Below are 25,869 nucleotides of genomic sequence, written 5' to 3'. Positions count from 1 at the left end.
TTATATCTACCATCTTACTATTTGCTTTCTATTTGTCTTGCCTGTGCTCTTTTTTCTCTTTTTTGTTCCTAGTCTCACCCCCCCTTTTATTGGGTTATTTTTTAACACTATTTTTCCTCTCTATTAATCATACATTTTTTGTTATTAAGTAATTATCATGGAGGCCAAAACACGCATCTTTGACCTACAAAGTCTAATTAGTAATTTTACTTCTTCCTGGACTCATGCAAAGACTTTAGAATACTTGAATAGTAATTTTTGCTTACACGCTTCCTAACTCTGGTTGGGCATTTTAATCTTTGTGCATATAAAGCACCAAGGACTGATATTAGTTTGTATAGTTTTTATTCATTTAGATTTATCCATGTATTTACCCTTTTCTGGCCTTTTATTCCCCTTTGTATCCTAGGATTTCATTGGGGATAATTTTCTTTTTTAAAAAAAGATTGTATTTATTTATTCATGAGAGACACACAGAGAGAGAGAGAGAAAGACAGAGAGAGAGAGGGGCAGAGACACAGGCAGAGGGAGAAACAGGCTTCATGCAGGGAACCCGACTTGGGACTCCATCCTGGGTCTCCAGGATCATGCTCTGGGCTGAAGATGGCGCTAAACCGCTGAGCCACCCAGGCTGCCCTTATAATTTTCTTTTTACTTGAAGATCACTCCTATTAATTTTTTTTACTGAAATTGTGTTTTTAAAATTTTTAAATTGTGGTTACATGCACATGAAATATAAAATTTGCCATTTCAACCATTTTTTATTAAAAATTCTTAGTTGTAAAAAAAATTCTTGGTTATAAAATATATAACAAAACTTACCATTTTAATCTTTTTTGAATAGACTTTATTTTTTAGACTAGATTTAAGTTCAAAGCAAAATTGAATAGCAGGTAGAGAGATTTCCTCCTGCCCCCACACATACATAGTGTCCCCCATTACCAATGTCCCTCACTGGGGTGCACATTTTTTGCAGTTGATTAACCTGTATCGATAAACCATTATTGCTCAAAGTCCATTGAACTCTTGGTGTTGTATATTCTGTTGGTTTGGAAAAATTTATATTGACCTGTATCATACAGGGTTGGTTCACCACCTTAAAAATTCTCTGTGCCCCACCTATTCATCTCTTCCTTCCCCCTAAAGATTTTAACATGTTAAAATATTTAGTTATAAAATATACATAACATAAAATTTATCATCTTAACCTTTTGGTTTTTTTAATCTTAACCATTTTTAAGTGTTTAGGAAAATAGTGACTACTCTAGGTACCACATATAAGTAGAATCATTCAGCATTTGTCCTTTCAGGGTGGCTTATTTCATTTAGCAAAATGTTTTCAAGGTTTATCCATGTAGCATGTGTGAGAACTTCATTCCTTTAATGGCTGAATATTCCATTGTGTGTATATTACATTTTATCTCTACATCTGTTGATGGATATTTGGGTTATTTCTGCTTTTTGGCTATTGTGGGTAATGACACAATGAACATTGGCGTACAAGCATGAGTCTTTTTTAATGCTTTTGGTTATATGCCTATAAGTAGAACTGATAAGTTGTATGGTAATTCTACATTTAGCCTTTTCAGGAACCACCAAAATGTTTTCCACAGTGGCAACATCATTTTATGTTCTCACCAGCAGTGTATGAGCATTCCAGTTTTTCCACATCCTTGCCAGCATTTGTGACTCTCCATTATTTTGATTATAGGTGTATTATTAAGTGTGAAGTGATATCTCATTGTGGTTTTGATTTGGATTTCTGTAATGCTTAATGATGAGCATCTTTTCATGTGTTTATTGGCTATTTGTGTATCTTTGGAGAAATGTCTATCCAAGTCCTTTGTCCATTTTTCAGTAGAGTTGTCTTTTTTTTTTAAGTTTGTAAAACTCCAGTTAACTAACATACAGTGTTGTATTAGTTTCAGGTGTGCAATATAGTGATTCAAATTTCCATACATCACTCTGTGCCTATCATGACAAGTACCCTCCTTAATCCCCATCACCTATTTCACCGATCCCCCACCCATCTCCCCTCTGGTGACCATCAGTTCTCTATAATTAATTAAGCATCTACTTCTTCATTTGTCTCTTTTTTTTCCCCATTTGCTTATTTGTTTTGTTTCTTAAATTCCACGTGAATGAAATCATATAGTATTTGTCTTTCTCTGACTTATTTTTCTTAGCATTATATTCTCTGGCCCAATCCATGTCATTGCAAATGGCAAGATTTCATTCTTTTTTATGGCTGAGTAATATTCCATTGTATATATAGGCTACATCTTCTTTATCCATTCATCAATTGATGGACACTTGGCTGCCTCCATATTTTGGCTATTCAGAATAATGTTGCCATAAACATAATGATACATGTATCCCTTTGGATTAGTGTTTTCATATTTTCGGGGTAAATGCCCAATAGTGTGATTGCTAGATCTTACAGTAGTTCTATTTTTAACATTTTGAGGAACCTCCATACTGTTTTCCCTAGTAGCTGCACCAGTTTGAATTCCCATCAACAGTGCAAGAGGGTTCCTTTTTTTCCACATCCTTACCAACACCTGTTGTTTCTTGTGTTGCTGATTTTAGCCATTCTGACAAGTGTGAGACATGCAGGTGGCCAACAGACACATGAAAAGATGTTCAGCATCACTTACCACTAGGGAAATGCAAATCAGAACTATAGTTGGGTTGTCTTTTTGTTGTTGAGTTTTAGTTGTTTTTAATATTCTAGATATTAAGCACTTATCATAGTAGTGATTTGTAAGTATTTTCTCCCATTCTATAGGTTGTCTTTTCACATTCTTGATAATGTCCTTTGCACATAAATGTTTAATTTTTATGAAGTCCAGTTTATTTTTTCTTTTGTTGCTTGTGCTTTTGGTATTATAATCCAAGAATCCGTTGCCAAATCCATGGTCCTGAAGATTTATCTCTAGTTTTCTCTAAGTGTTTTATGATTTTAGCTCCTATATTTAGGTTAATGATCTATGTTGGGTTGTGAGGTAGGGGTCCTATGATATGAGGTATCCAATTTTTTTTTGCATGAGCATATCTAGTTGTCCTAGCACCATTTTTTGAAGAGTCTGTCCTTTCCCCATTGGGTGTTTTTGTAAAAAATCAATTGACCGCTTTTGGGTTCACTTTTGGTCTCTAAATTCTATTCCATTTGTCTAGATGTCATCTATCCTTTTGCCTGTTTTGATTACAGTAGCTTTTGGTAAGTTTGAAACTGGACACTGTGAGTCCTTTGATTTTTTTTTTTGGGGGGGGGGGACTTTGATTTTGTATATCAAAATTGTTTTGGCTATTCAGGGTCACTTGTTCACTTTCACTTTTTTTTTTTTTTTTTAAGATTTTATTCATTTATTCATGACAGACAGAGAGAGACAGAGGCAGAGACACAGGCAGAGGGAGAAGCAGGCTCCATGCTGGAAGCCCGACATGGGACCTGATCCCGGGACGCCAGGATCACGCCCCGGGCCAAAGGCAGGTGCCAAACCACTGAGCTACCCAGGGATCCCCTCACTTTCACTTTTTGAGGGATATTTTCACCAATTACAGTGTTCCAGAACCCCAGTTATTTTCTTTCAGTATTTTGAAGATATCATTCATCTTCTGGCTTTTACTGTTTTAATGGAGAAGTCAGCTGTTGGTCTGGTTGTTCTTCTTTAAAGGTAATCTGTTTCCTCTTCCCCACCCTCAGCTGAATTAGGGTTTTTCTTGTTGTCTTTCTTTGGTAGATGTCGGTTTTACCCTCATGTGTTTGGACGTAGTTTTCTTTGCATTTTTAGTTTGGTGTTTTTTGAGGTTTTTGAAACTATGGTTTGATGACTTTCTTTAGTTTTATAATATTATCAGGCACTATTTCTTCAAAGGTTGCTTCTTCCACAATCTCTCCTCTCTTTTTGGGCCTCCAGTTATATATAAAGTAGAGCTTTTCGGGGTACCCTCTGTGTCTCTTCACTCTGTTCTGTGTATTTCACCCCTTTGTCACTGTACATCATTTTCAATTTTTTTCTGACCTATTTTTAAATAAGGCACAATATAATATATTTTAAAATTCTTATCATTGGAATATAATTTGAGTTGTGTTTTTGAGTTCCAGAATTTTTATTTAGGGTTCAAAAATACAGTTTTAAAATTTCTTGCTGAGGGCAGCCCGGGTGGCTCAGCGGTTTAGTGCTGCCTTCAGCACAGGGTGTGATCCTGGAGACCCAGGATCGAGTCCCACGTCAGGCTCCCCGCGTGGAGCCTGCTTCTCCCTCTGCTTCTCTCTCTCCTCTCTGTTTCTCATGAATAAATACATAAAATCTTTAAAAAAATAATAAAATAAAATAAAATTTCTTGCTGAAATTACAAACTCATCTTTTATTTTCCTGAAAATATTAAACTAGTTAAAACTCCATTATGCAGATGCCTGATGAGTGTGTTGGCTGTTGTTTTCCTTGGTTCTCAGTCACAGAGTCTTTGTCTTTTTCCATATTTGGATATTTTTGTTAGAGTGCCAGATGTGATGATGAAAAATTATAATTTGAGCCTTGCAATAGTGTTATTTTTCTCCAGAGCAGACTGAAATTTATTCTGGCAGATAGCTAGGGTGAGTAGCAATCCCAGATCACTTTAAACTTATCTGAGAATGAGATTACTTGAAGTTGGCCTTGAATCCCTACAAGGGCTAGTTTATTTAGTGCTGGTTCCTCCTTACTCTCAGAATGAAGACATTTTGAGCCCCATACAAATCCTAGAGAGTTTCTCAGCAATTTTCACCTTCTCTGGGAGGCTGTGATTTTCTGTATTGATTTCTTAACCCCTGAAATCTGTCCAAAGCTCTCTTCAGCTTTTTAGCTTCTTATATCAAAATTATCACATGCCTCAAGGGGAAAAGATTGCTCTAAATGCTTATTAGCTCAACTCTTTTGTTTCCCTCTTTTCCCACATGTTGGCCATGTAATTCTTCACTACCTTGGTAGCTCTCTAGGATGTACACATATTTTAAAAATTGTAGTAAATAGACATAACTAAATTGACCATTTTACCATTTTTAAGTTCAATGGTATTAAGCACATTAACATTGTCATGCAGTCCTAAGCACCGTGTATCTGGAACCCTTTATTTTATGTAACTAGAACTCTGTACCCATTAAATAATGATTCCCCATTCTCTTCTCCCCTTAGCCCCCGACAACCTCCATTTTACTTTTGGTCTCTCTAAATTTGACTGCTCTAAGTGTCTCATATATGTAGAATCCTATATTGTCTTTTTGTGTCTGGCCCATGTCATTTTAGCATAGTATCTTCAAAGCTCAACCATGCTGTAGCATATCTGAGAATTTCATTCGTTTTCAAGGCTGAATAATATTCTGTTGTATGGATATAACACATTTTGTGTGTCCATTCATCATTACTGGACACTTGGGTTCCTTCCACCTTTTGGCTATTGTGTATAATGCTGCTGTGAATATAGATATATACATGTCTGAGTCCCTGCTTTCAGTCCTTTTAGGCATATGCCCAGAAGTGGAATTGCTAGATCATACAGTAATTCTTTGTTTAGCTTTTTGAGGAAGTATTCTATTGTTTCCCATAGTGGCTGCCGCATTTTACATTGCCATCAGCAATGCACAAGGGTTCTTATTTTTTCCACACCCTCACCAGCCATCATAATTGATGTCAAATGATTTTCAAAAGTAGTTTATCTAACTATGCTGGTTTTCACCAGGAGTGCTGATCCAGAAGTGAAACTTTCTACCTTTCTTTTGCACCTAGCACGGTGCTGTATACATAGTGGAAGGAAGGAGGGAAGGTAAAAGGAAATGCTCTGGAAGCACCTGGGTGGTACAGTCGGTTAAGCCTCTGCTTTTGGCTCAGGTCATGATCCTAGGGTCCTGGGATGGAGCCCTGTGTCAGGCTTCCTGCTCACTGGGGAGCCTGCTTCTCCCTCAGCTCCTCCCCTGCTGTGTTCTCTCTCGCTTAGTTTCTCCCCGCCCCAAACTCCCTCCCTCCCTTCCTCCTTCCCTCCTTCTCCCCGTCAAATAAATAAATAAATAAAATATTTAAAGAAAAAGAAAGAAAACGCTCTGGAGACTGTGAGGTGGCATACCAAATATGAGGTAGGAGTCATAGACAGTGAAGTGTGATGGATAAGCCTTAGCTTCTGGAGTTAGAATGACCTGGGTTTGAAGTTGTGTGACTTTCAGCAAGTTATTTTATCTATGTTGAATAAGGATGCTATTTACATATAGATTTTTATTTTATGCAAAGCAGTTTAGTAGACTAGGAATCTAAAAACTTGTATTTGGGAATTGGTAAAAAGAAGGTAACAATATCTGCTTTGCAAAAATGAAATGTCTCTTGTGAGGATAACATGAGTTAATGTGAAGAAAAGTTTCTGGCATTTAGTAAGTGCTCAGTAAATTTTAGCTATTGTTTCCTACAGTTGTAGTTTTCATTGGTTTTTGAACCAAATGTCTTATCATATTTGCTCATTGCAGTCTTGAGTCCAATGTTAACTTGCCCATTTTCAAAAGATCTTTTTCTCCCCCAGTGGTGTCTGTGTGATAGAGTTTCCATTGCCTACTGTATTTGCTTGCAGAAAAAAGGAACATTAATTATTTCTGTCATCACTTAATCCTCATTTGGTTTTTCTTTTTTCTGTCTCCCCCCACCCCACCCCCATTTGGTTTTTCTTATTCTGCTAGGACTCTGGTTAGGAGTAGAATGGGATAATCCTGAGAGAGGAAAGCATGACGGAAGCCACGACGGGACTGTGTATTTTAAATGCAGGTAAGTTCTCATTATGAATTTGCATGGTTATTGGGATAATTTTTAATAGTCGAACAAAGGGGGATGGGGATGAAGAAATGTTTGGCTTTGGGCATAGTTATAATGTGCAGAGTTTTTTTCCTTAGTTTTTAAAATTTTGGCTCTTCACAAGTAAAGTTTATTGCTTTTTCCTTCTTTGCATTTTGTTTTTTGACAGATTTTTTTAAATTGGGTAAATGGAAACCTTTCTGATTGATTCATTAACAATATGCAATCCACTAAGTGAATAATAAAAAAGAGAAATAGCCTACATACCCAATAAGAAGCAGATTAAACAAAATACAGAACATTCATATAGTGGAATGCTAGGTCACCATTAAAAAAAACTCTTAACATGGAAAGAGTTACACTTTATATTGCATATCTACTAATATTTTTAACTGCTTGATTTCAGAGAAACCACCTGAAGCTTTGAGAAGGGTGGTTGGGTACTTTCAGACAGAATCTGCCTTTTAAATTTTTGTTGTTTGTTTTCTTATAGGTTTCAGTTTCTCAAAAAGATCTTTTAACATCAAAGTTATTTTTCCTTAAGTGTGGTACAGTGAATGCAGTCCTGGCCTGGAAGTCAAGAGGCTTCTAACACAGCTCTTAACAATCCTTATGACCCTGAATGAGACTAAATTTACTAACCTCTAAAATGAGGGATCAAATTAGATAATAGCAGAATATATTTCCCAGCCTACCATTCTGTAATTTTAGAGAATCAGGATAGAAGAAGAATTAACATGTTGGTAGAGGCCAGTTGTGATGGTAGAAGGCAGACGTTGAATGAGGCCCTCAAAAGTGTCAAGAGTTCATGGAAGATGTATTTAGGGAGGTGTGGAAATAGAAACTTCTAATCGGGACCTGTTGATCCCTCACTCACCTGAACCATGCATGACCTCATAAACCTTCCAGTGAAGAAACTTTTCCTAAAGAGCCTACCCAACACAGTTCCCTTTTCTAGAAGCTTGTCCGCATCATCTCTGATTGCATCAACCTTAATGAGCTCTAGATAGATTTCCCCTGAAGTGCTTGCTGATGAGAGACCTTAGTTCAGGGATCAGGGATTCAGTTGTTTGGATTCTTACCTGTGCAACGAAATAAGGAAATGCTATTCCATCTTCCAGTGTAGTCATGCATGAACATTTACAGACTGAAATATGTATTCTCTTGTTATAAACTACTTTTTCTTCATTTCATCGAATTGAGTCTTTTGTTGATTTTAAGCCCTATATGGGCAGGTAATGTTAAGTATGAATTCCATTTCAGGATATTTATGGGGCAGTACAGAAGGGAGCATTTGGGGTTTGATGTGGTAGAAAACCACTGTAAAAAATGACCTTTATAGTTGTTAGTGCTTATATTGGTATTATTAGAACATGACTAATAGAGATTATATCAGTATCTTGGAATCTCGACATCAGACAAACCAGATTACATTATCTGTATTTGTTATTAATTCAGATCTCTTCTTAATATGTCATACACACTTCTTCCCTGTCAAGAAATTCACTGGAGCCTTTTTTCAAATTTTACTTGAAAAGTCCTAATGAGATAATTTTACCACAGTAAATGTTTTCTTTATGTTTAAGTGTTATTTTCATGAAGCCAAAGCAATTTTAAGTTGCCAGATCATAAATTTTCTCATCATATACTTGTGAAAGAGGTAAATAGTGAAATGATGGGGTACCTGTTTAAGAAAAATGAGTCAAAAGTCATAGTATTAGAGCAGGACTAGGATCCTCTTTTCTTCAGAAGCTTGTATTAGGGGATCCCTGGGTGGCGCAGCGGTTTAGCGCCTGCCTTTGGCCCAGGGCGCGATCCTGGAGACCCGGGATCGAGTCCCACGTCGGGCTCCCGGTGCATGGAGCCTGCTTCTCCCTCTGCCTATGTCTCTGTCTCTCTCTCTCTCTCTCTGTGTGTGACTATCATAAATAAGTAAAAATTAAAAAAAAAGAAAAGCTTGTATTAGTATCAGATGGCTGATGGTGTTACATATATAACAAGGTAGTTAAGTGCTTTGGCATATAAATCTTACAAAAGTTAGTCTGCTGTCCTTTCTATTTTAAGCAAGATGTCAGAATATATTAGGTGGATGTTTGGTGAGCTCACTTGAGTCTCTCCAGTATCCAGTTGGTAGGATGACTGATACTGTGCTTTTCAGGGTTAGGTCCTGTCTCTCCAGGACAGACCTTTAGAAGAGACAATGTAGTTTACAAGGTCTGGCTTATGGCATGTGTTCTTCTCAGAGTATTTTACCTCAACCAGTCCAGCTCACCAGCTCACCTTGATCTCATCAGACTCCAGTTCAGAGTAGACTAACATTTGCAAGGGTCTACCAGAACAGTATGGGGTGTGCTTTAACCCAGGGGATAAACATTTGTACAGTTAGCTTACAGTGTTGCCCTATTTTATCACATTTGTTCCTTATTCTGACTCTTTGAGGTAGTTATAAGGGGTATTATTACTTTTCACTGATGACCAAATATGGTAATGGCTTATGAAGTAGAGCATTTTAATTGAGCTGAAATTCTGGCTAGGGATTCCTCTTTGTTACAGGCCTCTAAAAATAAGGTAAGTTCCCCCTGCCCCCACTGCCCAAGTAGTTGATGTGACCCTATCAGAAGAGGACAACTGATCACCTCCTAAGGCCACCTCTAAACATGGGTTTTGATCATTTCATATCAGCCTTAAGTCTCAATCCCATCTCTTATATAACTTGGGGTAAGTGTGGCAATCTCCTGAGCCATTACCTATAATTAATATTTTTGTCCCTGTCAATTAATAGTAGTTTATATGTTTATCCCGGAATTTATGACTCTGAACCACTCATCAGTGCTCTTCCAGATGCTTCTGTTTTCTTTCTATCCTTGGGTTTTTGGGGAGTGGAGAGGTTTAGTTAAGGTGATTAACCTTGAAGTTCTTTGCAGCTTGTCCCTAGGTAGCAGAGTGATTTCCAGTTTTTCTTTCTTTTAACCTAAACTGGAGAGTATACTCTAAATAGAAGTGTGTGGGTCAGTATTCCATTGCTCAGGTTTTATTTAAAATGTTCTCTTTCTGGGATGCCTGGGTGGCTCAGCAGTTGGGCGCCTGTCTTCAGTACAGGTTGTGACCCCGGGATCCGGGATCGAGTCCCACATCAGGCTCACTGCATGGAGCCTGCTTCTCCCTCTGCCTGTGTCTCTGCTTCTCTCTCTCACTCTGTGTCTTTCATGAATAAATAAATGAATCTTTAAAAAAAATAAAATGTCCTCTTTCCAAGCAGTTATCTTATTTTTCTGGTGAGCAAGAAATCTTTTTTTTTTTTCTTTTTTAAGATTTTATTTTATTTATTTGAAAGAGAGAGTGAGCGGATGTGTGCACACACATGAGCAGGTTAGAGGGTGGGGATTGGGGAGCAGGAGGAGAGTGAAAAGCAGACTCCCGCTGAACAGGGGCCTGACACGGGGCTCAATTCCAGGACCCTCAGATCATGACCTGAACCTCAGGCAGATGCTTAACTGAGCCACCCAGGCATACTCCCCCCTTTTTTTAAGCAAATCTTAATATGTGATTCTTTGAGGTGCCTGGCTGGCTCAGTTGGTAGGGGATGTGACTCTTGATCTTGGAGTTGTAAGTTTGAGTCCCATAGGTGTAGAGAGTACTTAAAAATAAATATCCTTAAATGGGTGCCTTGGTGGCCCAGTCAACTAAGCATCCAACTGTTGATCTCTGCTCAGGTCTTTTTTTTTTTTTTTTTTTTTTAGATTTTATTTATTTATTCATGGGAGACGCAGAGAGAGGCAGAGACATAGGCAGAGGGAGAAGCAGGGTTCTTGTGGGGAGCTTGATGAGGGACTCAATCCCAGGACCCTGGGATCACAACCTGAGCCAAAGACAGACATCAACCACTGAGCCACCCAGGTGCCCCTCTGCTCAGGTCTTGATCCTAGGGTTGTGAGTTCAAGCTGTGTTGGGCTCCATGCTGGGTATGGAGCCTACTTAAAATAAAGGAATGAATGGGGATCCCTGGGTGGCGCAGCGGTTTGGCGCCTGCCTTTGGCCCGGGGCGCGATCCTGGAGACCTGGGATCGAATCCCACGTCGGGCTCCCTGCATGGAGCCTGCTTCTCCCTCTGCCTGTGTCTCTGCCTCTCTGTCTCTCTCTGTGTAACTATCAAATAAAATCTTTAAAAAAATAATAATAATTAAAAAATAAAAAATAAAGGAATGAATGAATACATATATACAAAAAAATTTTTAAATGACTTTTCTTCAGATCAGGCAATGGAATCTAATACTTGACATAGGAGGAAACTCACTCTAGACTGTGTGTATCATACTGGATAACTTACAAAATAGAATCTTGATTTGCTCATTTTGTGTGTGTCATAAGATTGTTGTAAAGTATTTTGAAGTTCCTGAATGAGCATTAATGGATTAATATAAATTTTTTTCCTGTTATGGTGTAAAGTGTTATAAGAATTTTTTTTTTAAGTCACTAAATGTACTGTTAGTTTGCAGACAGGGCACATTTCTGCAAAAGATGAAAAAGAGAGGTATTTTATTCTTGGAAGACTCCCATAAATCAGGGCAAAATAAAAATTGCATCACTCAGGGTCAGTCTGCAAAAAAAAAAAAAAAAAAAAGCTGTTTTTCCTTTGGGAAAACAGTTTACCAGGTCATTTCTCACATAAGCAATGTACATCATCGAGTGATATTGAAGTTAGTTATGCAGGCTTGCCTAAAAGTCTTTAAACATGTCTGTGGCAACATAGGGTAAAGATCAACAAGATTTACTGGAATCTCCCCAGAGACCCACCCTTTCCCAGGATGTAGCATCTAAAACCCCAACAAGAAAAATGCTTACTATGTGGAGTTTTGGGTCTGTTGAGGACCCTTTAGCTTTGAGTAATACTGCTAGATTTAGGAAATAAAAATACAAAATGCCCAGCTAAATCTGAATTTTAGACCAACAGCCAATCATTTTTTAGTATAAGTATGGGACATGTATAGGGCATTATCAATTTTATCTGACAATTCTGTTGGGGAGATAATAGTGCAGATTGAATCTCTATGACAGAACTTCATGACAGTCTTCCATTCCTCCAAGGGCCGTGGTCAGGTTGTTGATTTCATTAACTATATCTGTAATTGGTCGGCAGAAGGAGGACAGAACTGGAGCAAGCTGAATGCTTACAAGAGAAAAATGTTTGGACTCTCCTTCCACTTTATCCCTTCCCCCATTTTTGTCTTTCTGGACAGGGTTCAGAATTTCAGTGTTTGGATGCAACATCTCGATATTAATCTAGAATCTCAGTGGAATCTATAGAAATTACTAGTTTATTTTTGGAGATTTATTGTTATTAGTGGGCACTCATTCACTTGCATTTTTCATTATTTGCTGGGCTGTTTTGTTTTCTGAGAAACCCTTCAGGAATGTTCTGAATGAGGCTGATCTTTGATGTTATCCTTTGATCTGTAAAGGGCACAGCATCTACTTTACAGCTACCTGATGCATACCATTCTAACTCCTTTGATCTGCCTACAGTCAAACTAAAAGTAATAAAGGTCTTTTCTTGTATGGTTCATTACCACTGTTTAAAAAGTGTAAATTTCGAACAAAAATTGAAAACCATGGGGATCCCTGGATGGTGCAGCGGTTTGGTGCCTTCCTTTGGCCCAGGGCGCGATCCTGGAGACCCGGGATCGAATCCCACATTGGGCTCCCTGCAGGGAGCCTGCTTCTCCCTCTGCCTGTGTCTCTGCCTCTCTCTCTCTGTGTGACTAACATAAATAATTAAAAATTAAAAAAAAAAAAAAAAGAAAACCATGGCATTGGTTTTGCATTGTTTTCTCATTTCTTAGAACTGTGCTAGTTTTTAAACTTATGTGCTCATACTTTTTATTTCTTGTCAATGTGTAGTTGACAGAATGCTATGTTAGTTTCACGTGTACAACATTGTGATTTGACAATTCTATGCATTGTACAATGCTCACTACAATAAATGTAGTCCCCATCTGTCAGCATACAATGTTATGACAGTAGTGTTGACTATATTCCCTGTACTGTAGTTTTCATCCCCAAAACCCTTTTTTAAAAAAGATTTATTTATTTGATGGGAACAAAGGGAGAAAAAATCCTAAAGCAGACTCCCTGCTGAATGAGGAGCCCAACATGGGGCTCAGTTCCAGGACCCCAAGATCATGACCTGAGCTGAAATCAAGAATTGCCACCTAACTGACTGAGCCACCTAGGTGCCACTGCACACCCATGGCCTATTTTTTTTTAAAGGTTTTATTTATTTATTCATGAGAGAGAGAGAGAGGCAGAGACACAGGCAGAGGGAGAAGCAGGCTCCATGCAGGGAGCCCGACGTGGGACTCCATCCCAGATCTCCAGGATCAGGCCTGGGCTGAAGGCAGGCGCTAAACCACTGAGCTATCCGGGGTGCCCCTCCATGGCCTATTTCTAACTGGAAGTTTGTATCTCTTAATCCCCTTCACCTGTTATGCTTATACCCACCTACCTCCCCACTCTGCTAACCACCAGTTCTCTGAATTTAGGAGTCTGTTTCTGTTTTTGTTTGCTTGTGTATTCATTTGTTTTTTAGATTCTTCATATAAGTGAAATCATCTGGTATTTTTCTCTGTCTGACATACTTCGTTTAGCATAATACCCTCTAGGATATTGTTTACGTGAACATGTATATTCCTGTTGTTGTGAATGGCAAGATTTCATTCTTTTTTTTTTTTTTTAAGATTTTATTTATTTATTCATGAGAGACACAGAGAGAGAAGCAGAGACACAGGCAGAGGGAGAAGCAGGCTCCATACAAGGAGCCTGATGTGGGACTCGATCCCGGGACTCCAGGATTACGCCCTGGGCCGAAGGCAGGCGCTAAACCGCTGAGCCACCCAGGGATCCCTGATTTCATTCTGTTTTAATGACTAAGTAAATATTCCGTTTTATATTTGTATGTCTATACCACATCTTCATCCATTCATCTGTGGATGCACACTTAGGTTGCATCTGTATCTTGGGTATTTTAAATAATGCTACAATAAAGCATAGGGATGCATATATGTTTTTTAATTAGTGTGTTTGTTTTCTTTGGGTAAATACCCATCAGTGCAGTTGCTGGATTGTATGCTATTTCTATTTTTAATTTTTTAAGAACCCTCCATACTGTTTCCCATAGTAGCTGCACCAATTTACATTCCGGCCAACAGTGCATAACCATTCCCTTTTTCCTCATATCCTTGCCAACACTTATCTATTGTGTTTTGGATGGTAGCTCTTCTGACTGGTATCTCATTGTTTTTATTTTTTATTTTTTAAAGATTTTATTTATTTATTCATGAGAGACACAGAGAGGGGCAGAGACATAGACAGTGGGAGAACAGGCTCCTCGTAGGGAGCCCGATGTGGGACTCAATCCCCGGACTGGGATCACGACCTGAGCCAAAGGCAGGCGCTAAACCACTGAGCCACCAGCTGCCCCTAAGTTTATGTATTTAAGTAATCTCTACACTCGATGTGGGACTCAAACTCCTCTAACTGGGTCAGCGTCTCTCTTCCCATGGCCCTTCACCATAGTCTAGCATGAGGTTCTTTATATAGTGTCTGTTTTCTGAGAGGGTGGAAACGGGGACTATAAGGCCTCTTAAGGCCCAGGCTTCACTCTGTTGGTAAAAGCAGGTCACTAGGTGAGTCTAGGTTCAAGAGGAGAGGAATTAGGTTTTACCTGTTGATGAGACAAGTTGCAAAATCACATTTCCAAAGGGCATGTGGGCTGGGAGTCATCTGTGGAAGTAGTTCAGCAGCTTTCATGATTGTTCACATCTCTTCCCCATGCAAAATTCGCTCCTTTCACCTCGAAACATCTTATCCCTTTTGGCACTGGCTCCAAGTCCAGGATGTTGCCATCTAAATTAGTTCTAGGTATCAATGAGGCTTCTTGGATACATTTTCTGGTGCAGGAGGGGCTCAGGAGGGGTCCTGGATCTGAGATCTGTGAAGTAAAAAGTTATTGGCTCTCCTTATAGCCAACATACAGGAATGAGAGAGACGGAATAACCGTAGTAGACATTCTGGTTCAAAACAGAGAAGGTAGGCAGCCCGGGTGGCTCAGTAGTTTACTGCTGCCTTCAGCCCAGGGCGTGATCCTGGAGACCCAGGATCGAGTCCCACGTCGGGCTCCCTGCATGGAGCCTGCTTCTCCCTCTGCCTGTGTCTCTGCCTCTCTCTCTCTCTGTATGTCTCTCATGAATAAATAAATAAAATCTTTTAAAAAAATAAAAATTAAAAAATTAAAAAAAAAACAAAACAAAACGAAGGAGAAGTGCACGTGGCAGTCATTCTGTAGGGTTCTGAAATCTGGCCTGGTGCACGTTGTCAGTTCCTGCCTCTGAAGCATGAACTGCCCTTGTTGAGGGCCCGTTTCTGCCTCCGTGGAAGCACAGCTTGCCAGTAAACCCAAGAGTCCTAGATGATCCTATTCTGTAATACGAAAGCACCTTGTATCATTCTTGACACCTACTAGGCTCTCAAAAATGTCAAGTTGTGCAATATTACTTTCTGAGTAGATGCTGCTCTTATGGAACATTCAAAGCATTGGTGTTTAAACTTTTATACACAAGTAAAATATATTAAAGATGAAAAGTTCACTAATGATACCATATTTCTTAAAGTTTTTGCTTTTTTTGTAATAACCTTTAATCTTTTATAATAACTTTCTGTTTTGCCCCTCCCGATTTCTTTTTTTTTTTTTTTTTAAGATTTTATTTATTCATGAGAGACACACAGAGAGAGAGAGAGGCAGAGACACAGGCAGAGGGAGAAGCAGGCTCCATGCAGGGAGCCTGACGTGGGACTTGATCCCAGGACTCCAGGATCATGCCCTGGGCTGAAGGCGGCGCTAAACCATTGAGCCACCCAGGCTGCCCCCCATCCCGATTTCTTGATTTGTGATTTGAAGCAGTTAAAATTTGGCTGTCTCTACATACAAATGGCCAAACAGACACATGAAAAAAAGTGCTCAACATCATTCAGCATGAAACAATGAGATACCACTTCATACCAGTCAGAATGGCTAAAATTAACAAGTCAGGAAACAACAGATGTTGGTGAGGATAAGGAGAAAGGGGAACCCTCTTACACTGTTGGTGGGAACACAAGCTGGTACAGCCATTCTGGAAAACAGGAGGTTCCTCAAAAAGTTGAAAATGGAGCTACCCTACCACCCAGCATTGCACTAGATATTTACCCCAAAGATACAAATGTAGTGATCCAAAGGGGCCCCTGCACCCCAGTGTTTATAGCAGCAGTGTCCACAATAGCCAAACTATGGAAAGAGCCCAGATGTCCATCGACAGATAAATGGATAAAGAAGGTGTGGTTTATATATGCAATGAAATACTACTCAGCCATCCAAAAAAAAAGAAATCTTGTGATTTGCAACAATATGGATAGAACTAGAGGGTATTATGCTAAGCGAAATAAGTCAATCAAAGAAAGACAGTTATATGACCTCACTCGTGCAATTTGAGAAACAAAACAGGATCATAGGGGAAGAGAGGAAAAAAACAAGACTAAATCAGAGAGGGAGACAAACCATAAGAGTCTCTTACTGTAGGAAACAAACTGAGGGTCGGTGTAGGGGCAGGGGATGGGAGGATTGGGTAACTGGTGATGAGCATTAAGGAGGACACATAATGTAATGAGGACTGGATATTATATAAGATTGATGAATCACTGAATTCTGCTTCCGAAACTAATAATACACTATATGTTAATTTAAAAAGGGGGAAAAAAAGATTTGGCTGTCTTTTCTATGTAGATTTGTTCTACATGAATCCAGATGGCAAATTCCATGGTAGAGTGCTAAGATCTTGTCTTTTTTTAAAATACTGAATATGGTTATTAGGTATTGAATATGATTCGATTGAACACATAATATGCATTATATTGCATATATGCTTATTTAAAAAGTTGACTTTTTAAAAGTTTTTAAATTCCAGTTAACATACAATATTAGTTTCAGATGTATAATATAGTGAGTGATTCAGCACTTTTCATACAGCACCGGGTGCTCATCACAAGTGCCCTCCTTAATCCCCATCACCTGTTTCACCCATCCCCCCAACAGCAATCACACAACAAAAAGAAATAAAAGGCATCCAGATTGTCAAGGAAGAAGTAAAACATTGACCATTTGCAGATGACATGATACTCGATATAAAAAAACTCAAAAGAATCCACCATAAAATTGCTAGAACTGATGCACTAATTTAGAAAAGCCACAGGATACAAAATCGACGTACGGAAATCTGTTGCAATTCTAAGGCACCTGGGTGGCTCAGTTGGTTGAGCATCTAACTCTGGGTTTCAGTTTAGGTTGTGATTGCATGGATCATGGGATTGAGCCCTGTATTGGGCTCTGTGCTCAGTGGGGAGTCTTATGGGGATTCTCTCCCTTCCCCATTTGTGCACATGAATCTCTTTCTTGCTCTCAAAATCTTAAAAAAAAAAAATCTGTTACGTTCTATACACTAATAATGAAGCAGCAGAAGGAGAAATTAAGGAATCGATCCTATTTACTATTGCACCCAAACCAAAATAATCTGGGAATAAACCTGTCCAGAGATGAAAGACCTGTACACTGAAAACTATGAAACACTGATGAAAAAAACTAAAGATGACCAAAAGAAATGCAAGGCATTCTATGCTAATGGATTGGAAGAACAAATATTTTTAAAATGTGTCTACTCCCCAAAGCCATCTACACATTTAATGCAATCCCTATCAAAATGCCAACTACATTTTTTACAGAGCTAGGACAAATAATCCTAAAATTTGTATAGGACCACAAAAGACCTCAAGTAGCCAAAGCAACCTTGAAAAAGACAAGCTGGGGATCCCTGGGTGGTTTAGCGTCTGCCTTCAGCCCAGGGCCTGGTCCTGGAGACCCGGGATCAAGTCCCACATTGGGCTTCTGGCATAGAGCCTGCTTCTCCCTCTGCCTTCTCCCTCTGTGTCTCTGCCTCTCTCTCTCTCTCTCTCTGTGTGTGTGTGTCTCTCATGAATAAATAAATAAAATGTTTAAAAAAAGAAGAAAGAAAAGCTAAGCTAGTGACATCATAGTTCCAAACTTCAAGTTATATTATACAGCTGTAGTGATCAAAACAGTATGATATTGGCACAAAAATAGATACATAGGTCAATGAAGCAAAATAGAGAACCCAGAAATGAACCCACAACTATATGGTCAATCTTCAACAAAGCAGAAAGAATATCCAATGGAAAAAAAAGTCTTTTCCACAAATAGTTTTGGGAAAACGGGAGAGCAACATGCAAAAGAATGAAACTGGACCACTTTCTTATAGCATACACAAAAATAAACTCAAAATGGATGAAAGACCTAAATGTGAGATAGGAAACCATACAAATCCTAGAAGAGAACACAGGCAGCATCCCCTTTGATCTTGGCCATACCAACTTCTTAATAGAGATGTCTCCTGAGGAAAGGGAAACAAACTACTGGGACTTCATCAAAATAAAAAGCTTCTGCACAATGAAGGAAACAATCATAACTAAAAGGCAGCTTACTGAATGGGAGAAGATATTTGAAAATGATGTATCTGATAAAGGGGTACTATCCAAAATATAGAACGTATAAAACACAACAGCTGGGCAGCCCGGGTGGTTCAGTGGTTTAGCGCTGCCTTTGGCCCAGGGCATGATCCTGGAGACCCAGGATTGAGTCCCACATCAGGCTTCCTGCGTGGAGCCTGCTTCTCCCTCTGCCTGTGTCTCTGCCTCTCTCTCTCTCTCTTTCTCTCTCTCTGTCTCTCAGTAATCAATCAATCTTAAAAAAAAAAAAAAACCCTCAACAGCTAGAAATCAAATAATCCAATTAAATAATGAACAGAAGATGGGGTGCCTTGGGCGGCTCAGTTGGTTAAGCATCCAACTCTTTTTTTTTTTTTTAAGATTTTATTTATTTATTCACAAGAGACACACAGAGAGAAAGGCAGAGACACAGGCAGAGGGAGAAGCAGGCTCCATGCAGGGAGCCTGATGTGGGACTCGATCCCAAGACTCCAGGATCACACCCTGAGTCTAAGGCAGGCTCTAAACCACTGAGCCACCCAGGGATCCCCTAAGCATCTAACTCTTATTATTTTTTTATTTATTTATGATAGTCACAGAGAGAGAGAGAGAGAGAGAGAGAGAGAGACATAGGCAGAGGGATAAGCAGGCTCCATGCACTGGGAGCCCGACGTGGGATTCGATCCCGGGTCTCCAGGATCACGCCCTGGGCCAAAGGCAGGCGCCAAACCGCTGTGCCACCCAGGGATCCTGCATCTAACTCTTAATTTTGGTTCAGGTCACGATCTCAGGGCTGTGGGATTGAGCTCAGTGTGGAGTCTCCTTCCCTCTCCCTCTGCCTCTCTCTCCCTGCTCTTTCCTTCTGTCTCAAATAAATCTTTTTAAAAATGGGCAGAAGAATAAACAGTTTTCCAAAGAAGACATCCAGATCGCCAACAGACACATGGAAAGATACTCAACATCACTCATCATGGGGAAAATGCAAATCAAAACTACAATGAGATATCCCCTCACACCTGTCAGAATGACTAAACTCATAAACAGAAGAAACAACAGGTGTTGGTGAGGATGTGGAGAAAAAGGAACCCTTGTACACTGTTGGTGGGAATGTGAACTGGTGCAGCCACTGTGGAAAACAGGGTGGAGTCTCCTCAAACAGTTAAGATCTTGCTCTTTATTTCACCCAGGCTGGGCCACCTTACATTCTTTGAGCTGATAATTAGCCTGTGGGAGCAGGCGTCCTTTGCCTTCCTCCAAACTGACTGCTAATCCAGATGGTTAGATAGACACATCCAGCCTCACTTAACATGACAGCTTTGTTGGGCTGGAGGGATAAGCATATTAGATTCTCATCAAAGATGGCTGCCAATCATTCTTCCCATTCTTATTCGAGCTTGTGACTTCTCCCATCAAGAGGCGGAGGTTATTTCCCCTTTGCTTGAATCTAGACTGGCTTGTACCTAAGCTTTGGTAAGTGGCAGAAGTGGTGTGTCCGTCCTGGGACAGGCTTTAAGAGGTGGTGCAGTTTCTGCTCTTACAGAAGCCATTGGCCCAGTCAGCTCCCAGCCACCCTAGCCCAAGTGCCAATAATTCAAGTGGAGCCATCTCGGATTGTTCGAACCTCAGCCAACTCCCAGCTGACTATAGTCACCTGGATCACTCTACATGACACCATGAGAAACAAGAACAACTCAGTTGAAGCAAAGCTAACCCACAGAATCTTAAGAAAGAGCAGATCATTTTAAGCCACTATACTTTGGAGGATGTTTAGGTGGCAATAGAGAATAACTTTATGTCTGAATTTGCATGCGAATTTTATCTTGCGTACGTTAATAACTGTATTTTTCCCCTTTTAAAAAAAGATTTTATTTAGCAGGGGAAGAGAGAGCACAAGCAGGGGGAGAGGGAGATGCAGGGAGCCAGACGTGGGGCTCGATCCTAGGACCTTGAAATCATGACTTGAGCCAAAGGCAGGTACTTAACCAACTGAGTTACCTAGGAGCCCCATTAACTGTATTTTTTCCTGGCAAAACTGTATATAGCTCTATGGAGAAATTTTTATGTCACGATGTCATTGACATTATATATACCTTAGGAGCCTAACTGAACAAGTTTGGCGGCCACTGCTTGAGTTTAGAGATTGTAGCTTTGGGATATCCCAGTATATCAGAATATGTGGGTTTATGCTTAACAGCATATTAGATATAATGCTGTATAGAATAGAAAGGACTGCTGTATTGATCTGCGTGTCTGTAGAGAAAGGCTATGCTAGGCAATATAGTGATGGCTTATATATTATGGCTTATATAATCCTATAAATAACCTCATTTGGTGGGGCTTTATAGATGAGGAGACTCAGGCTGAGAAGGTAAGATTGGCTGCCTGAGGTCGTATAGCCAGTAAGTTTTGTGGGGCCCAGAAGGATCCCAGATTTGTTCTACTCAGACTCCTGAGCTGCACCGACCTTGTCCTGCTCCTGCCTTCCATCTTAGGAATTTATCTGTCAGGACACCTGGCCGACTCAGCTGGAAGAGTATGTGACTCTTGACCTTGGGTCATAAGTTTGAGCCCCACATTGGGTGTAGAGATTACTTTAAAAAAAAAAAAAAACTTTAAAAAAAGGTATATGTTGATTAGGAATTAAATTTAGGGAATGTGTTTAATTTACCAAAATAAAGCATTGATTTGTATCTGTAAGGCCAGACAGAAATGTAGGAAAGAACAAGTAGTCAGAAATCCTGAGTTCTTGGTCGTGGCTGTGATACTTCTAACAGTGGACTCCAGGACCCCCAACTGAAACAGGGTTAGATATGAGGCCCAGTGAAGTCAGAATGCCCTGGAGCATTGTTCTAAACAAGCAGATTCCTGGGATCCAATAAGATTTTCAGATGACGTTCTGTTTTTTAGGTTATGAAGTCCTAGCCTAGATAATCTCTGAAGTAGATCCCTTCGAATTCTTAAAAAATGATGCTAGCTATATTTCATTACTTTAGCTGAGTAGCATAACTGTGCTTCTTAGAACTGTGTTGTTTTGTTTTGTTTTGCTTTACAGATTTTATTTATTTGAGAGGGAGTAAAATGTGTGAGCAGGGGAGGCGGGGCAGAGAGGGAGGAGGAGCAAAGGGGAGAGGGAAAGCAAATTCCCCACTGAGCAGGGAGCCCACCCAGTGTGGGGCTCCATTCCATGACCCTGAAGTCATGACCTGAGCTGAACTTAGATGCTTAAGGACTGAGCCACCCAGGCATCCCCAGAACTGTGGGTTTTATTAACAACATGAACTTCCCCAGGGGCCAAAATGTAACATTTTCTAGGAAGCTTCTGGTAGTCAGTGATCTTCTGATATTACAACATACTGTACAGACTCAGAACTTGATTTTACTGCAGCAGAGAATTTAATTTCCTGCATCATCAGTTCTCTCCTCATCGCTGGATTATTTTCAGCAGCATATAGATCTGATACACGCCCCCCCCCCATCATAAGACATTCCTTCTTCTGATCCCCTGTGTCCCTATAGCTGCCACCCTAATGCTCTTCTTCCCTTTGGGGCGAAAGCAGCCAGGGCTCCCTGGCTCCTTACTGTTTGGAACTCCCCCACCCAGCTACTGCCCCACTGCTCCTACCAGGGTTACTTACTGGTCACTAGATTTGGTGGCCAGCCTTAGCCATCACCTTGCATCCTTTTGTAGTGCTGGACATGGTTGTCCACTTTCTTCATTGGCTTCCAGGACCCCACATTCTGGGGTTCTCATGACCTCTGGGCCATTTCTTATCCGTGGCATCACTTCTAACTTTTAGGGATCACAGACCCCTTTCACACTCTGGTCATCTCTGTGGACCCATTTTTAAAAAGTGTATGTTTAGGGGCACCTGGGTAGCTCAGGCGGTTAAGCGACTGCCTCAGCTCAGGTCATGATCTCAGGGTCCTGGAATAGAGCCCCATGTCCTGGGATCGATCCCTGCTCAGCGGGGAGTCTGCGTCTCCCTTTGCTGCTCCTCCTGCTTGTGCTCTCTGTCAAATAAGTAAATAAAATCTTTAAAAAGTGTATGTTTATATGGATGAAATTTATCCATACGAGTTTTCATCCTTTTTAATTATGGTGATTTCTAGGAAGCTTTGATTTCTTTAAGAATCAAAGGTTATGGGATCCCTGGGGTGGTGCAGTGGTTTAGCGCCTGCCTTTGGCCCAGGGCGCAATCCTGGAGACCCGGGATCGAATCCCACGTCGGGCTCCCGGTGCATGGAGCCTGCTTCTCCCTCTGCCTGTGTCTCTGCCTCTCTCTCTCTCTGTGTGACTATCATAAATAAATAAAAAATTTTAAAAAAAAAGAATCAAAGGTTATAAGCTGAAATAGTGTTTATAATACAATTTTTGGCAATTTATGTATATCATCATTCTCTCAAGTGATCAAATGATAGTATTAACATTTACGACTATTTTATAGTGGATATTTAGATCATTCAGAAAATAAGATCTCATTGCCATGATGTCATGCTGAAAGCTGAAATTTAAGAGGTCCTGAGACCCATATTGAATCTCTTGAAAAGCCTGATGGAGTGGTAATTACATCCAGTAATATGATTAGTCTTAATGTTAAATCTAAAAATTGCTCTAAAACCTGGATAGAAATTGTGGTGAAATATCCTATTTCATGTAGCATTCTTCCCACATTCTCTGTTTTTAGCCCCATATTTAATCTTTGACAATATATTTAGTTCAAGTTTGTTATTGGAAAGATTTTGTATGTAAGCCTGTTACCCACAAATGTTTTCATCTGTGTCCTTATTCCATCTCTGTTTGTAGCTGTGATTCATCTATAGTCATTTCATGTACAGTTTGGTTTGGTTTTTAGAAATCTCAACATTATTTTGTGAGTAATTTTATTCAGTGTTACAGCTAGAATTTTTAATGACTACATCTGTCTGGTTTACTTAACAATTCCTATCCAGCTGGGCTTTCTGACGTTTTCCAGAGTTCCGCAGTTATAAATAAATGCTGTTATACAGAATCTTTGGAAATGCAATTTTGTTTGTATTTTTAAGTTATTGCCTGCTCACAGGTTCCCAGGAGTATGATCTTACAATCAGAACTGAACCCAGCCTTGCAGTCTCTGAGGTGTTAGGATTTTTCTTTATTTTTGGCCAGTTTTTTTGAAACTGGTTTTGTGATGTGAATTTGCATTTCTTAATCATAAGCAAGGTAAAACTTTCACCTGTGGAATTAATACCTCTTTTTCCTATTATGTGAATGGTCTGTTTCATATTTCTTGCCTGTTTATCTGTTGGAGCTTACTATGCTTGCATAAGCTCACAACGCTTTTTAATCAGTCATATCGATTATACATTTGTATGTTACTTTTCCCTTTTATGCTGATGTTAATTTTTCAGCATAGAGAATATTTTACAGACCTTCAGAACATTGCATTTATGGCCATTCTGGTGGGTGACATTTTCTTTTTTTTTATTTTTTTAATTGTATAATTCCTGGGTTGCCTGGCTGGCTCAGTCAATAGAGTGTGCAACTCCTGAGCTCAGGGTTGTAGGTTCAAGCCCCACATTGGGTGTAGAGATTAATTACAAATAAAATCTTTAAAAATAATTGTGTAAAAAAAAAATAAATAAAAATAAAAATAATTGTATAGGGCACATAGGTGGCTCAGTGGTTGAGTGTCTACCTTTGGCTCAAGGCATGATCCCAGGGTCCTGGGATTGAGTCCTGCATCCAGCTCCCCACAGGGTGCCTGCTTCTCCCTCTGCCTATATCTCTACCTCTCTCTGTGTTTCTCACCAATAAATAAAATCTTTTTAAAAATACTGTGGAATTGGGCAGCCCTGGTGGCCCAGTGGTTTAGCGCCACGTTTGGCCCAGGGTGTGATCCCAGAGACCTGGGATTGAGTCCCATGTCAGGCTCCCTGCATGGAGCCTGCTTCTCCCTCTGCCTGTGTCTCTGCCTCTCTCTCTCTCTGTGTCTGTCATGAATAAATAAATAAAATCTTTTTTAAAAAACTGTGGAATTGCTTTTATTTGTATTTATATTTATATACTATATTTATGAACACATTTATAAATGTAGATGTTTTACATTTGTGGCAGACTGACAATTTATAAAGGATTTTCAAATGAGTTATTTAAAAAAATTTTTTTAAGACTTATGTATTTTAGAGAGACTATGCGAGCAGAGGGAGGGGCAGAGGAAGAGGGGGAGAGAGAATCCTCAAGCAGGTTCTCTGAAACAGGGCTTGATCTCATGATTCTGAGACCATGACCTGAGCCAAAATTGAACCAGACGCTGAACTAAGCCACCCAGGTGCCCCTCACACATGTCATCTGTAAATGTCCTCATTGATGATATTTTATTTGTTCCATTTCTCTTTTTTCACAGGCACCCAACAGGAGGATCCTTTATTCGTCCAAACAAAGTAAATTTTGGAGTGGACTTTCTCACTGCAGTTAAGAATCGCTATGTGTTAGAAGATGCGCCTGAGGAAGATGGGAAAGGGCAAATTATTATAATTGGAAATAAACCCGTGGAAACAATTGGTTTTGACTCTATTATAAAACAGCAAAGGTATGTAGGATTGATAATGGCAGAGATGACTTTCATCACTGTTCAGAATTGAAGTTCACTGGATTGTATATTGACACCCAGAACTTTGCTTCCAACTTGGTCTGTCCTTCCTGCACAAACCGCAGATTGAAATCAGAGGAACCTGAGGATTGAGTCTTTGGGGAAATAAATGTTCTTAATTTAGCATAGGATTGTTGGGCTTTTCTATATTGGGATTAAAACATTAGTTTGCTCATTATTAATATTTATACCAGCTGTCTTGTGGAATAAGTAACTAAGGTTGACACTTTGGTCCTTTTCTGTTTCATGGTGACATTTCTAGCTGGGTGACAAATAAGAAACAGAAACAGAGCTCTGAGTTGTTACCTGCCATGTGGCATGCTGGTCCCACCTAGAACTGAGTCATTTTCCATCTCTGGGTGCACACCCTTCTCACGTAGGATGCTTGTGAGATTGCAGAATCTTGGGTCCCTTCCTAGCCATTAATCAGAATGTCATGGACTCTTGCTTTTAAGAAGTACCCCAAATTATTATGTAGTAGTTTGAGGGGCACTGCATAATGCATTGTAAAACTGCTGAGGGCAAACATTCTGTTCTCTGAAACTCTGTACACTGTGGTTCTATGAAAAGAGGCCTTCCGCTCTCTCCGATGCACTGTCTGAATCACAGTGAGTAGAAGCTGATGTTCCCACAATAACCCAAGAACCTTCCAGGTTATGCAGATTCATCGGTGGTCAGTGCTGTGGTGTTTGACCCTGACCCAGATGGTGGCTTAGTAGTGCCCTGGGTGGCCACCCTGGAGAGTACATTTGTACTCTTGGTGTAGGACTGCAATCTTTTCCTTTCTCTAAATGTCTCTTAAGTCAAATAATTAACTGTAGTTTTGTTCAAAGTCTATTGAT

The 25,869-nt window shown here is 39.7% G+C and overlaps 1 protein-coding gene across 7 annotated transcripts in view; it reads left to right on the top strand.

Annotated features, from left to right (window-relative positions):
* The window catches only part of TBCE (tubulin folding cofactor E), a 78,585-nt gene that overhangs the window by 36,831 nt on the left and 15,885 nt on the right, over positions 1–25,869 (top strand). For all 7 annotated transcript variants that reach the window (XM_072822997.1, XM_072822995.1, XM_072822998.1 and 4 more), the window contains 2 exons: positions 6,701–6,785; positions 24,782–24,967. In XM_072822997.1, coding sequence (XP_072679098.1) covers positions 6,701–6,785; positions 24,782–24,967 — 271 coding nt within the window. The remainder of the gene's footprint in view (positions 1–6,700; positions 6,786–24,781; positions 24,968–25,869) is intronic.

Source organism: Canis lupus, chromosome 4 (assembly GCF_048164855.1).
Source record: "Canis lupus baileyi chromosome 4, mCanLup2.hap1, whole genome shotgun sequence".
Lineage (NCBI taxonomy): Eukaryota > Metazoa > Chordata > Mammalia > Carnivora > Canidae > Canis > Canis lupus.
The sequence above is the reverse complement of the archived record's forward strand: the minus strand, read 5'-3'. Positions and strand labels throughout refer to the sequence as shown.